This window comes from Micropterus salmoides, unplaced genomic scaffold (assembly GCF_014851395.1).
Source record: "Micropterus salmoides isolate LMB-PRFRI ecotype aquatic unplaced genomic scaffold, ASM1485139v1 Ms_hic_scaffold_10, whole genome shotgun sequence".
NCBI classification, from domain to species: domain Eukaryota; kingdom Metazoa; phylum Chordata; class Actinopteri; order Centrarchiformes; family Centrarchidae; genus Micropterus; species Micropterus salmoides.
In genome coordinates this window covers 8193761-8209562 of record NW_024040041.1, presented here as the reverse complement: position 1 = coordinate 8209562, position 15802 = coordinate 8193761, and the positions used below count along the sequence as shown (strand labels likewise).

Below are 15802 nucleotides of genomic sequence, written 5' to 3'. Positions count from 1 at the left end.
GCACTAGGGTATGATATCAGACTTGATTTAATACAGTACTAAGAGTGGTGTATGTACAGGATATAGACAGTTTGTATTGATTCCTATCCAAGCCCATCCAAGTCTCTTTAATTAAGTAAATCAAACAATATTGTCCAAAGGGTCATGTGAGAAGCAGTAAAAGGCAAGAATGGAAGCTAAAATGGTCATGGTGAGGGCCAGAGGCCCAACACTGTCCTTACTCAGCTCCATCAGATCTCCACTCCACTGCATTAACCACTGTGTTAAATGTCAAAATTGTCGCCTGGCCTAATACACAATGGCTTTCCTTCCCAGATTTTTCGGCTCTTTAGTCCCAAACATACATGATAGCACTTCAGAGCCACTCAGCCAGAATGAAAAGCACTATTTTATTGTTGTTGTTGTTTCTGTAATAGGCTCAAATTCTCTCAAAGGCTCAAAATTGTGTTCCAATCTGGGGAACTACACAGCAGCTGACAGTAGCAATATCTATCAAGTGCGGGTACATTTTAATGCCGTTGAGAAGCCTGTGTCCTCAGAAGTGTTTTCATGTAAGAGAAGCCTTGAGAGCGAGACAGTGGGGAGGAGGATCAAAGAGAATAAGAGTCCCTTGACTCTAAGAGGAAAGCCAGGGCCCTTTACTGAAATCAGGAGCTAATGGGAGATGTAGCACCTTCTGTATGAGTGTGTGTGTGTGTGTGTGTGTGTGTTGAATCCTGTGCTTCTGGGGAAAGCTGCAGCACTTACAAGGAGAGACTCCGCAGACTGACTCAGGTGTCATGGCCTCCGACTGACCTTCTTTAGTTTGCACATAATTGGTTAAGTGAAGTGCAATGGCTGAGGCTGAGCGGAGGAGAGTTAATGAGCAGAGGACGTGTGTACGACTGTGTGTGTGTTGAGAGGATGTGATGTATGTGTACAAAACTGTGTGCGATTAGGTTTGTGTGTGAGCTATCTGCCCCACACACGGGCACCTGAGCCTAGCGCGCACGCACACACACCAATTGATAGTTTGCTTACACTGCTCCCCTTAGTTACTGTTGCTGCGCATGTCAAGTTTTCCATTCATGCGCAGCGTGTAATAGTGTTAGTTTACAATAATAGCAGTGGCAGATGTACCCCTGGAAACTCTTAGTAATTTTTGAAACAAAGGGTCTCTGGATTCAGATAGGGGTAGACAAAAGCAGCTTCTTATTTCAAGCAGGAGAGTCACTAGCAGTCGCTAGGAGATTTGATCAGATGTGAGTAGCTAGCTAATCAATGTTAGCTCACTGAGTTGATTGAAAATGCTGTCTTTGGCCATCTCTTTATTTTTTCTAGCTGACTCTATGCACTTGGCTAGATGAATTAAATCGTGCGAAAAGACTGAGGTTAAAGATGCATATCCCAGGCAAACAGTCAGCATCCTCACCCACTGATGATCCATCCAGAGGACGTGGAAATAAAGAAACACCATTGTTCTTGTATTACAGTGTAGAGCTATTAGTCCTTGAATTATAAGTATGATAAAGATAAGACGGTTATTTCATTCTAACATAATCCCATTTGGCTGCTTAGCTTATATACTTCACAAGGTACAAGTTTTTTGTATGGGAAAGGCCTAAAAATAAGACATTACCCTCCAAACGCTTTAAATGCTGAGCATCTCTCTTAGTACTGCCGCACATATATTGGCTTCAGCGTGTGGAGAAATCCAAAGCTTGACAGACCTGCCATGCTTAGTCACGGTTGCAGTGCTATGACTGGACAATTGCCGTTCGGGGCAGCAGTTTAGCTAATAGTCACTTAGTGAACAAACTATTACGCTCATGAACACAATCTCATCATTAAATGGACAGTTATGGCTGGATCTGTCCTCACTGGACGTGCAGAAAAATACAGAGAGGGTGAATGAAAGAAAGAAAATGAGAAAGAAAGAAAGAAAGGAAGAACAAAAGAGTGAGAGGGAGGGAGGCAGTCAAAGCTAGTATGTGTGTCTTGCATGCTCACGTAACCTTAGTGAGCTGGTCCCTAATGGAGGAGCAGACACAGATACCACCCCAGGGCCCTGCACTCCATCTCAGTCTTTCCTCCTTTCACCTCTTGCACAAGCTCCCTCTTTTCCACCTTCTTCACTTTCATTATCTTAATCTCTCATTCCCTTGTTCTTCTCTCTTTCCTAGCCATGACTTTGCATTTCAGCAACTAGAGGGAAATGTTTGAAACTATCTTAAACTTCATCATCATTTTAGGCTTTCCTCATCCCCTCTCCATACGACAAACCCATCCTACATTTGATACACATTGCAGGAATTTTTTTGGATGATTTCTCTTGAGTTTAAGCACCACTTTAGGAGTGTGACAGAGACTTCTGCATGACGTCCATCTGTTTACCTGAGTGTCTGGGCTCAGGTGTGCCCTGAGTCTCTGCTGTAATAGAAGCTGGTTTAATCCCTGATCAGCAGGGGAGAATGAAGTCACTCTAAGAGACTCAGCATGAGATCCACTACTGCCTCTGCCAAAGAGGAAACCCCCGTTGCTTGAATGTCAGCTCAAATTTTCAGGCTGTTGACATCAGAGTGATTAAAAGTGTTAATTATAAGCACAAATGAAAATGGTGCCCATAATATAGAAATGTGATGATGTGATATTGTTTTAATCCCTGCAGGGAAATTATCTTTTTAGTTGCCTTGCTTTACAGTAACATCAAAATGCAGTTGCAACTATAGCTGGTAGGGAACTTCAGCTGGGTAAAAATTTCCCACAACTAACCCACCTGATCATCCAACTTCAGAAACACATCTCTTACTATCAGTGAATCAGACTTTTGGTTCTGTCTGTCTCATCTTTTGCTAATGTAATCACTGATTGATTGATCCGTTCAGACGGTCTACCCACAGGTCTGGAAATGATTTAGAGATGCCGCTTTTCAATAACTTGAAGTTACAGTCACATCAGGGGCAACAAAACCATAACTAGGGCTAAAGATGTTTTGAAATTTCAATCTCAAGGTTCATTTTCATGCATCCATATGTTGCTCAGTTTATTTCTTGGCCATATTTACAGATTTTATTAACATTTTCGTGATAATTATGTAATGTATGATTTCTGGAAATTTGACTTTTAACTGTATCATATGCCATAAAATGGTTGTGCTTCACAATGAGAATTATGTAAAATTAATTAAGTGTTTATGTATCAGAACCTAAACACATCCTACAAATTCCCAAATTTGAACTGTTATATAACAACACTAAGACTCTACATCCATGTTAGCTGCTCTGCGAGGCTGTACTTAGGCACAGCAGTGCTTTGAGCTAAATACAACCAAATTGACCTCCTCCTCTGCGCATCATGAATGTCTGTACTGCATCTCATGGTAATCCATCCAATATCTGTCGAGACATTGCACTCAAAACCACAAATGTCAACCTGATGATGGTGCTGGAGGAACAATCAGGGGATCAGCAATGTCATTACATCCTCTGGAGACATTTCAATTCATGAAATAGTTCATGAGATATTTCAATCTGGACCAAAGTGGTAGAGCAATCGCCGTCCAGAGCAGCGCTGCTAGCATGGCTAAAAAGTAATCACATAAATGTCTGCATGGGTTTACAGACTATCTTGAAACAAAAACGAATCAGCTCAAGTGCTTTAATTAATTTAGACACATATCACTTAAACAGCATACCATGATTGCATACAATTCAACTTCAACAAAGTTTTCACATTGCACCCTTTGCTGGGCCTTTAATCTGACCTACGCACAAGCTGCAAGACCGTTTTTCTGTATCCTGTAATATACTAACATCACTCTCAACATGCCCACTCAGCAGACATCTAAAACCAAGTTAGATACACAGGCTCACACACAAACAGTGACCCTACACACTACTCACACTGCCAGTGCGAGCCTGTCTGTAATGTATACTGCAGATACTGTAGACTCACGCAGAGAAAGGACTGAGCATCAGAGGGACTGCCACACCTCACATCACAGAATAGTCATCATGAATCATCTTATCATCACTACCCTCTGCGTCTCTTGTTGTACCTTTTAGTGCGTCGGAACATGTTGCTTGCTGGGTATCTAGGCGTAGCTCTGAGCAACAGGAGCAGCAGAAACAGATGAGCGGTGAAGGACAGCAGTCAGAAAGCCGCACATCGCAGTACAACGCTTACCGTAGCTCCTACAACCTTTAGATGTGCGCCATTGTCTGTGTATCAAGTGTGGGCAAGTACCAAAGGAGAGGGAGAGGAAGAGGGAGAGGGAGAGGGAGAGGGAGAGGGAGAGGGGGAGAGGGGGAGAGGGGGAGAAAGGGAGGGGGAGGGAGGGAGGCAGATAGGGTGGGACCGTGTTTTAAAATGCAATCAACAAAATGCAGCAGGAGATTGTGGGTCATTTTCTTAAGGCTAATGTGCCATGGTACAAAGTCTAATAATCTTTTGACTTATTTGGGGTTTGTGTTGTCCTCTTTATTCTTTGCTCTCAATGTCTGTGCACTGGAAGAAACTGATGGGAAGTTAAAAGCTCTTACTGCAGGCCATGGACACCATGAATGATAGAAGCAGAGGGAAACAGAGCGCAAAGGGAGGTTAATTTACCTCAGCAGAGACTGAAGATATGACTAAAGGACAAGGTCATGTGGACTGTTACATAAGTTAATAGAATCAAAGATTTAAAAAAGCATAACTGATGTATGCCACGCAACAACACACGTACCCTGAATGGCTGTGTTTACCCATGAATGCGTTCAGTAGGCAGATTGAATGTGAAGCCAGCTCCACCGAGCTCATCTATAATAGATAGTGGGGCTGATAACGTGTGTGTGTGTGTGTGTGTGTGTGTTTCAAAAGAGACAGACTGAATCCAAATGGAAGCTGTCTCAAGAGAGAGGGTCATTATGATAGAAATGGGAAGTTCCGGTGGAGAGTGAAAGACACCAGTGAGATGGATAGGAGAACACAAACAAGAGTTGGTCCGAGGCTTCATTTCATGTTTGATTAACCGTGATGACTTGGGATGAGGGGGGCAGCATAGAGAAGATGGATAGGGCAGGGGAATGGGAATGGGGACAAGAGGAGAGGGAGGAGACAGAGGTAGTGGGCTTTGACCACTTACACACACACAAACAACAACCCTCACGCACAAAGAGATTTACTCTTACTCAGTAGAGCAAAGAGATTATAATGACACACCTTAAGAGCCTTGTTAACACACTAATGGTCTTATTTAATAATCTCTTCCTAATAACCTAAACATCATGCTGATAAGAAGTATTTATATGTTTTTTTTTTCTTAAAGAAACAGTTTGAAATGTTAGGAAATAAGGCTTACTCGATTTCTTGCCGAGAGTTAGATAAGAAGACAAATACCACTCTCATGTCTGTACAGGAACTATGAAGCTACTGCCAGCAGCTGGATGTTAACTTAGCATAAAGACTGGAGACGGGGGGAAACACCTAGCCTGACTCTGTCCGAACAACATCACCCTACCAACACCTCTAAAGCGTAAATGTGGTGAACCTTTTACTTAAAGCTGCATTTGTCTATTAGTTGGAGTCCTGTTTCTGGCCACCTGACAATGAAGTCTAATATTCACGCTCAGCTCTGTTTTTGGTCTAACCATACCCCTAAGCCCCCCAACCCTTTTCACATTCATATAATCTATTGTTAATATAAAAAGTACTTGAAGTATCAAAAGTATATACTCATAATGCAGCAAAATGACGAGAGTGTTATTTTATTATATATTGGATATTTATTATTGATTGATTATTGTGTAGGCAGTATTTTGCAGTGTACCAAATGGAGGTGAAGCCACTATTAACTACTATTCATACTGTTCAGTAGTTTAATCTATAAAAGGGGGTTATATTCTATTAACTAATAACTTGTTTTTATTTAAAATCTTTATGTGCAAAGCAACTAGAAAACAGCTGTCAGATAAATATAGTAGAATAACAGTAGTAGAATATGAAATGTTTCTGGTGAAAACTCTTCTTGTTCCTGTGCTATAGTACTTATTTTGTTTTGTTGTGAGTCATTTAATTGTGCTGTATGTTTTACTGAATGTGTGAGTGATTTACCATCTTACTCTATTGTGTGTTTTTTTTTTATTCAATTCAATTGAATTTTATTTCTATAGCCCCAATTCATAACACAAGTTATCTCATTTTACTTTGTATGTAGAGCAGGTCTAGACCGTACTCTTAATAATATTAATAACAGAGACCAGCAATTCCCACCATGAGAAAGCACTTGGCAACAAAGTCCAGGAATAACTCCCTTTTAGGAGGTAGAAACCTTGACTCAACCGGTTGGTGGAGGGAGGAGTAAGGGGAGCCAGAGAGGGAGAGAAGTAGCTCAACACAATATGAAAATAATAACTGGACTAGTAGGAATAATTGTAGCAATGGGTGTCGAGCAGGAACATGGGGCAGCAGGAAGCCCGCAACTACAGATCCAGACTCTTCGGCTCTGCTGCTAGAAACACCTGCAGAAAGCGATAGGAGGAGAGAAGAGAGGGACGAGAAAGCACAAAACTACAGGAGAGGGAAGGAGTTGAGTTCTTAATTGCATTTCAATCACTATGTGTGTGGCTTTGTTCGCTAAAGATACTGATAAACTAACAACCAGACAAACTAAACTCCAAGGGTGTAAGAGAGAGATAGAACGAAGAGCAAGAGATGGAATTTAGAAAAGAGGGATATGTAGAGTGGAGCTGGAAAGCCAAAGGGTGAAAATGATAGCAGAATAGAAACAGATTAATAGCCAAGCAATAGGAGGGGAGGGGAGATAAAGAGCGTGTAACTGAGTGACTGGAAAAAGCCAGAATGGCTTTCAGCACCATGGACAGCCTCCAGGGCTCCCAGCTGGCCTTAATCATACTCCGACAGGCTCCCAGCATCCCCCCAGCCGACCTCCTCCTCATTCACACAAGGACCACACACTTCACACCACAAGCACCACTCAAGCGTCCACAGAGCTTTCAAAACACAACACGACAATCTCGTTCAGCAGCTTCTCTTGGTGTGATTGTTTTTCTACATTGAGAGACCAGGTCTCTCCCCAGAGAGAAGAGAAGAAAGAGGGAGGATGAACAAAGGTAACACTCACCTGCTGTTCTTGCGAGGCAGAGGCAAATCCTTCTGGAAGAAAGACAAACAAAAAGAACAATACAGAGATCAGGTACAGAGAAATTAAAATATACACTTTCAAAACATGCTATTTATACACTCTTCTGGAGCAACAGGAGACATTATAACATACTGGGGTAGTACACCCCATGACTATTAAATTGGTCTTTAAAATATGTGTTTCTGCTGCTGCACCACCAGAATGCATAGCAGCTCTTTCTCCCAAGATATCTTAAATTCAAATTCCTCCTCAGCACTGCTCCATTGAATATAGTTTATTTCTGTTTACCATTTTTATAATTTCTTTTATGTTACTGTACATTGTCTGCTACATCGCAGAAGGGAGTTACAAAGTCAATTTCACTTTGCAACCTTTTTGTTGTTGTTTTAATGTGACAAATAAATCTACCTTGTGCCCTGTACCTTAAAATTTGACTCAATAATAATAATAATAACACTAACTAGCTCCACACTTCAATACAAGAGCAATGGTTGTGCTGACTTTTTGCCTAGGACATGTAGCTTTAGCTTCAGATATTTAGCATTCTTTCATGTATGAAGCCATCAAGTGCAATGTTAACACCCCTTTAACAGGGTTCTTGTTTTAACCCCAGTCAGCTGGACATTCCCTTTTCAACCAACCCATGGACATAACGTTAGCACAGTTCAGATGACAAAATCTACGCTCTCCGACTTGAAATGAGATGTCTGCTTTTGTCCACATCTGCTTGAAATGAAAGACACACTGTTTCTAAATTGACTACAAATTTCGAGGGGTTTGACAGACGTAGCAGTAACTAAGCAAGGTGGGGCTATCCAGTGGGCCCTTGAGGAGTCACCCGACTGCAAATCCACACTAACAAGGTAATACATGCGACTTGAACTTGTCCTGGTTAACTGTGTTTGTTTTCAAACCAGTGAGTCTGTTCCTTTCTGCCACTGAGCCAGGGACCCTCCACCCTCCCCTCTCTCTCCTTCTAGCCTCCCATCTCTTGAGTCCAGATGGACAGAGTACATTGGGCTGAAGCAGCAGCGAGACACTCACTGCGCAGAATGAAAACAGTGAGATCAGAGCCAGATCTCATGCCAGCACAGCCTGGCTCTGAACAAAACCGTGCACACTAAGATAGAGAGAGATGGTGTAAACAAGGGTGGAGTAGATGGTTGGGCGGGGGTGTTGTGTTTTCAAGCCCACAGCCTTAGCCTTGAGCCTGGGGGGGGGCGGTAGCCAATGCAATTAATGCATTAGCCGCTTCACACCTTCTCTCGTCACATGCAGGGTAATGTTGTTAGCATCGCATCGACCGCCTTCTAACTACAGTCAACGCAATTATTAGGTTAACCTTCAGATAAAGATTTTGTGTGTGTGCGAGAGTGAGCATGTATGTGTGTGGACCTGCTGCTCCTGATCTCCTGTGAAGCACAAAATATGTAGTATACTGTGGCTGCCTGTAAGCTCCGAGTTACAAGGACAAACCTCCAGCACAGCAGAGCGTCTTTATGTCAGTCACCATTCATACGGCTAACATCCATGTCACAGGTAACAAGTACTCCCAGAGGAGAAAGCTGAGTAGTGAGGTGCCACAATATACCACACGGCGTGGAAAACCCTCAACCAATAAGAAAAATACAATCTCACCTTCTCTTCACCTCAGGGACATTAGCCAGTCACAGGCTACACAGCCTTTGGAATACATGTCCCAAGGGTTTGTGTGTTAACAGAGACAAATCCCTCTTTACAAGGACAAATGAATATTCAACCTATTGATCCCTCCTCACTTTGTCCTTCATTGATCAGGCTAATTGACCCTGAGCTGTCAGAGCTGGGAAGATGGCTTACAAGAGCAAGAGGGATCAAGAAAGGCTTCTAAGTGAGGAGGAGGGTTAACTATACAAACAAGCCCTGACTAGACCCGGCAGTCGGTGACATTACAGAGCAGTAGTGTACTATCCAGTGTACTATTGACCACATAAAGCCTCATCCTTCACATAACCTCCCCCGGAAGATATTTCGGACCACAAATTTTTTTTAAATCTATTATTATTTAGATTTTATCATATTTGGTGTATTGGATTGGTAATATTTTCAGTAAATAAAATTTACCATTATGAAATGCTACGTGATGTTTCAAACCTCCTCTACACTGCCAGGATTGAATTTTGTATATAAATAAAGCATGAATCAAAAAATATTACAATCACTCAATTAAATTCACACCATGTGTAATTTTACGAGGAGCGTAGTCCTGGCAATGGCAAAGTCGGTCTGTTGGTCAGTCCACCACTTCAGTCCAGACTGACAGCTCAACAACTACTGGATAGATTACCGTGATGTTTTGTACAGACTTTTGATGTGTCCAGAGGATGAATCCAACTGACTTTGGTGATCTCCTGACTTTTCCTCTAGTGCCATCATGCTGGCTGTTGTGTCACAACCTCAACCTCACTGCCTCAAGTGTCACACTCATATAAAACATGACAGTTTTGCATAAATAGTCCTTTTAGTACAAAAGTCCAAATGCATTAAACGTTTTAGCTGAACACAGCAGACTGCTATACCTCTTTTGTGTCTGAATCCAGACCTGTGAACATCTGCTTGCTGTCTATCTGATGTCCCTCAGAGGGGCTCATTAATGTTCAGGCATGTCTAGACAATAAAAAGAACCAGTTGGCACATTAAACAAAGTGCAGCCATCTCTACAGGTGCCTGAAATAATAAACAGACACAACGAATATCATGTATCCATCTTCAGTTCTCACATGATATCTTTCCCTGGTTCAGGGTTGCACACAGTAAACAAGAAAATAGTTGCAAATGCAGAATTATAACTAAAGTCTAAACTATGCCGTCAATCTACAGGACTGTAGATTATAGCCCTGTGCTTATTATTAAATCCTCAAGTGACTCGTCCTTTATTAACCCAGTAAAAATTCCATTAAAGCGGTCCTGTGACACCCTAATTTACATCTTATAATTCTTATAAAGCATCTGCGTATTTGACTTTAATTTGTAAAAAAAAAAAGGTCAGACAGGGACAACTAATTTCCAAATTCCAATCAAGACTTTGTCTGTGGTCATTGTGCCAGGAGACCAGCATACCAATCTGCTTCCAAACCTGCCTTTGTGACTCACAGTCTCAACATTTCCACAAAGTACAGAATAAGCAAACAATATATCATTAAGGAAATATTATCCAGGAGGAAGCCTGCATTTTCTGTGACTTGATTCTCCTGTGGTATAATTAGTGTGTTAGAATGCCACGCTTGTTGCTCATTGCATGGGCGCATTTCCCACGTCACAGCATGTAAAAGAGATTGTTTAAAAAAGCATGGTGGCTGAGGCTGATGCGTTGCAGGTTTAGAGCTAAATGCTCTCCGAGTCCCGCTAATGAAGTCTGGCGGTGGTGAAGGGTGACTGACAACAGATGGGAGGCTCTGTCACAAACATGACATGCCCATCGATCACAGATTAGAAAGCAACACATTTCCACACTATATTTGCTCTCTTCTCTGACAGGAAACGGATGCTCTTTTTTTATCCAGGTTTAGCTTCGTCCTCTGGGGGAGGGAGCTGAAATTTGAGCTTATAGACGATATTCTGAACCCCTTCAGTCCCTATCACACAGAGTGTATGTGCTTATGTTAAAATAAAAGGAGACTGTGCAAACGTCTAAGAAATCAAATTCAAATCAAATGCTCTCACTGCAGGGTGATTGTGTCTTTTATGTTAATGGATTATGTATGAGCATTTTGCTTTAAGATGACTTCAAGTGCTCACAGATACAGATTAATGTTGTGCTTTTTAGTATCTAACCTACAGATGGCCTATTTCTGTCAAAGCATGTTCACTCTGACAACAAATAACCTTGTTATATGGTTCAGCTGTAGCACTTATCCAATGTATACGCACTATGGGTGTGTGTGTGTGTGTGTGTGTGTGTGTGTGTATGTGTGGGTGGAGGGGGGTGTTTTGAGTCATTGTCTCGATGCATCATTTGTTAGTTCAATCTTAGGCAAGAATGTACAGATATGTACATGAAAGGATGTTGAAATTCATGTTATTTTGCTACATTTATTTATTAATTATTTGCATAATTTTAATGCAAACATATATCTTTTGTTGTCTGGACGGATGTTAGATTAAAATTTATGATAATGTGATTTTTCAAAGATTCTTTTCTTTAGCTCTTCAGCAAAATGAAGTCAGCTTGCTAACCAGTGAGTCAAAACCATCGTCCCTCCATCCATCTATTCAGTCGGTCATTCAAAAAGCCAGAGGGTAAACATTTCGATGCAGGCAGTAAACCATAGTCCAGTGAATTCTGTCTCCTGGCACATACAAACCTCTAAAAAGGTCCTTTACTGTTGCGTCCTTCAAGTCATCTTGCATGCAGGAATGAATGCCTATAAAGCACATTGCTGCTCTGTCAGGATGAGCCAGCCAGTCCAGTCATTTTGTGGACACACTGCACAAGAAAGATGGTGGGGAGTGGGCCCGGAGAAGAACAACAGGGATCAATTAAGGAGTGTCCTGCTGTCAAGAGACAGTGAAGGGGCCAGTCGTCATCTACAGCAGTGACTGACAAACTCGGTTTGACAGATGGAAAAAGCAGAGGGGCTGATGGGTGGGGATGAGGCATGTGTGCCATACTGGATGGTCTGGTACTGTTTATTTTTGTGCAGCCGTTTATTTTATTGATAATGTGTGAATGACATGCCTGTGGTAACAATGACAGGTGAAGAAAGCTTGTGTATGCTAAACTTGAAGTTGAACTGAAATTAAGTACATTTTGCTAAAAATCAATACTGTAGTTTGCTTTGACTTGTGTATATCTTTGGTCAAAACTGTATCAGTCCGTACGTTATTCTGTGGTTTAATTCGAATTAGTGGTGAACATGCATAGTGTTGAGGTCACCACAGCCCATGAAAGAGAGACAGCTAACACTAGATAGACATGGTCCTTTGTATAATGTGGATTGAACACCACACTGAGTGAGCAGAAGTTGCCGATGACTCATCAGGTGTTCATATAAAACAAAAAACAACTACTTGTGGAAATCAGTGCTAATGCAAGCATGCTAAGCTAACCACTCAGAAAATGGAAGCTAGTTAGCCTAGCTTGCAGGTCCCTACTTTCTAAGTGGACTACAAATTTAATTGCATGATGGGTCCTTCCAAATGCTGAATGTTGTAAAGGGACAGACAGTTTAAACCCCTAGCAGTTGATTGCTGACATTATGTGGGCTTGTTGTAAAAGGGACAACTTGTATCAACATTCATTGGCTAGCCTATAGGCTACAAGGCTATGACATGCTCCAGTCGACAGCGCACCACACAAGCTGACAGCGAGTCAAGGGAAGCACATCCAGAGGCCTGAAGCTTAGACACTGTTTCCACAAATATGTCCAAAATTGTTCCATAAAAAATAAACATTTGCACAGTAGCTGCATAATCTTTATAGTATTTCCATACAAAAAAAGTGTAGAGGATTCAAATTTTAGTAAAATTTGACACATGGTTTTGTAGCAATAATAATAAATAATAACTTGTTACTATTTCTAAGTATTTTCTTTGTATGGTATTTCATAGGCTAATAGGTACATTACGTTTACTCATTTGGCAGACGCTTTTATCCAAAGCAACTTACATTTGAGGAACAACACACAAGCATCAACAAAGCATCAAATACAGCAAGACATCTACAACTGACAGTTCAATAGCTCAGCCAAATGCAGTGTCACAGAGAGCAGCAGGCACATAGATGTTCATTACATGTTGGTCATGTTGAAGCAATGCATCATGGGTGTGACCCCTGACCCTGACTGCAGGAGAACGGGGTGTGTCACCATATGGTGTTGAGAGAATGATTTTGTGTGTGTGTGTGTGTGTGTGTGTGTGTGTATGTGTTGGGGGGGTGTTTTAGAGATTGAGAGTGACGGTTGGAATGATGAGACCCAGGGGAGTAACAAGGCAGCTGAATAGGACACGCAGAGCCAATCACACATCAACACACAATTATATAAACATACACACGAGCAAGCTAAAGGCACACATCCCTTAAACGAAAAGTCTACACCGTACACACACACACTCTCTCTCACACACATACACACACACAATGACATACAGCAAATAATTCAGCTGGCCTGCCTATATCTATAAAATGCCAGCGACTTTGTGAGTCTAACTCTACGATGATTAATTCCCTTACAGCTCCTGTCATACATCAGAGCAGCAGAGCAGTGAGCTGAGCGGTGGGGATGATGAGACATGAAAACATCAGCACACCTCACTACTAATCCTCCCTTGATTCCCTTACACCCTTTTCCCTCTCTCTTTTTACAGCAACAGGGTCTATTTGCCTCTGTGCCGCTCAGAGGTGCAATTCAGAGCACTCGCTGGCAATTCTACTTCTTTTTTTTTGGCAATACAACCACCATATTAAATAAATGCACACCCACAAGAGGCTGCTCTCCGCCCGGCCTGCAGGCTGCTCATCTCTGCTCAGTTCACTTGACTGAATCACACCAAGGTGGAGGGGGGTGTATGACCAGTGGTTAAGCAGGCTGCTTCATAATGGATGAACACAGTCATTTGAACACATGACATCAGCATGCATGAGTTACAATTCATTACCAACCTTAGGCCAAAGAGTCTGTATAGCCTGCATAAGCTAAACTAAATAAAATTAGCTTTAGTGCTGATAGGTGAACATCACAGCAAAGAGTTGAAACCTAAAGGCCTAATTAATCAGTTAGTCAGAAAATTAATGGGTGGCTATTTCAATAATCAAATAACCAGTAAGTCAAGTTTTTGTTTTGCAAAAAGGCCAAACCCTTGCTGGCTCCAGCTTCTCCAATGTGAAGATTTGCCACTTTTGCCGTCTTACAATAGTGCACTATATCTCTGGCTTTTGACAGTTGGTTGAACAAAGACTTTGAAGACATTACCTAATGTTCACTTGTCACTATTTTCTGGTGTTTTTCAGAACTAACTTAATATTCAACAAAATAATCAGCGGGCTAATCAATTGTGAAAATAATGTTTAACTGCAATACATGTTTGGATAGTGTATCAAAGTAAAGTGTACTATTGATGTACTCTTATATACAGCTCCATTCATTTTCAGTGTCAGTATAAGAGCTAACACATACAATGAGGCTAGACTATTAGGTAAATCATCTTAGAAGTCTCTTTGGAAATGTTGTCAGGATATACTGAGGCCTGTAAGTACATTACACTGATAGGCTGCACTTGTAACAGTAAGGACTCCTACTGTAATGCTGAAGCCATAAAATACAAACAATACAAAAATTACAGCAACTTGTCAAGTGCATAAGTGCTGTAATGGGTTGGTGTCTAAATGTGTGGCCTAGAAACAATAGGGAAGATTTTTAGCAGAGGAAGAGACACATCACAGGGTGATGATGTCCAGCCTGCTGTACGGCCACACAGCTCACCTGCAGCCTCCGGCGCCTTATTATCCCCGAGTCATCCATGGCGTAATGAAGACCGGCGGGGCTCCTGGCGGGGATTTCCCCTCACTGAAACTATCTGTTGACCCCTCACTAATCTGTGTTCGGATCCAGCAGGACTGCTGCATCCACCGAACTGCACAGCAGCGTCCAGGCGCACTCGGAGCCAAAGAGACACACACACAGGGAGTCCGGTGTCACGTCGAAGAAGCCCAGGAAAATGCACAAATGTCAAGCAGTCCCATTGTGTTTGTTTAAGAATTAAAAAACAACGACAGCGGTTCTCTCAGCCCCACTTCTGACCTGTGTCCTGTGCCTCAGTGGTGCCAGTCATGCGGTCTGCGCTCCTTCTCGGAGCACCCTTGACATTTTGCCAGAGGGTTTTCTGCGTTTCGATGCTGTCCAGTCGAGCGACTGGAGGCCTGAACAATCACTGCAAAACACAATGTGTAGGATCAGCCGAGCCGATACTGAACCCAAGTTCTTCTGTTTTTTCACAACATCCCCCCGAACAGACGTGAGTTTCTTCCCACATTTGGTTACAAAGGACAACGCGTTCAAAAGCTCAGCGCAGGAGAAAACAACCAGGCGATTATTTTACACACTATTGCACCGGAGTTGAGTGAGGCTGCTCTGAGACGCGCTTCATCCTTGGGCTCCTCGGGCGGGCTGACATTGCCGCTGATTCGCCGCGGAGGAGCCTGTCTTGTCCCGTAAACATCGTCCCTCATCAAAAACACAGAAAGTTGAAACTCTTGTCCGTTTCATGCATCCGTTCGTCGCTCCTCAACCTTCATTTCCTATGAAACTGGTGACTGGACGGGGCGACAGCAGCAACGCGATATTTGTAACCCCTTCCTGGGATTCCCTCTCGCCCCTCCTCCTACACGCACAAGTGGAGTGTCTGTCCTCAGATGAATGAAGGAGCATCCAACGGTACGACCCGCACTACATGGGTTCATGCGAATCTCAGTTCAGGCCGGTATGTTTAGTGCTTTTTAAACACACCAGGACTGTATGTAGAGACTGCAGCTGCCTTTATATTATGTCCAAGCCCTGAACATAGGTTAGATAGTCCCGGCTTACATTTTGGACATCCAAGGTTTTCAGACAGCACTGATGTGTAGCCTATTGTGTGTAGAGAGGCCGATTGGAGCTTCATTCAGCACCACAGACAGCGACACAGGACTCACAGTAGGCGTGA

At 42.4% G+C, this 15802-nt stretch overlaps 1 protein-coding gene across 3 annotated transcripts in view; it reads right to left on the bottom strand.

The window, feature by feature from the left end:
* Positions 1 to 15477, bottom strand: part of LOC119883384 (microtubule-associated serine/threonine-protein kinase 1-like) — a 49356-nt gene extending 33879 nt beyond the window's left edge. Inside the window, exons 1-2 of one of the 3 annotated variants that reach the window (XM_038694009.1) lie at positions 14584 to 15477; positions 7103 to 7134 (exon numbers count right to left, since the gene is read on the bottom strand). In XM_038694009.1, coding sequence (XP_038549937.1) covers positions 7103 to 7134; positions 14584 to 14622 — 71 coding nt within the window. In that variant the 5' untranslated portion in view covers positions 14623 to 15477. Of the gene's footprint in view, positions 1 to 4036; positions 4192 to 7102; positions 7135 to 14583 lie in introns of those variants that run through there. The other 2 variants (XM_038694017.1, XM_038694024.1) reach the window with 2 other exon arrangements.
* Between the last annotated feature and the right edge of the window lie 325 nt (positions 15478 to 15802).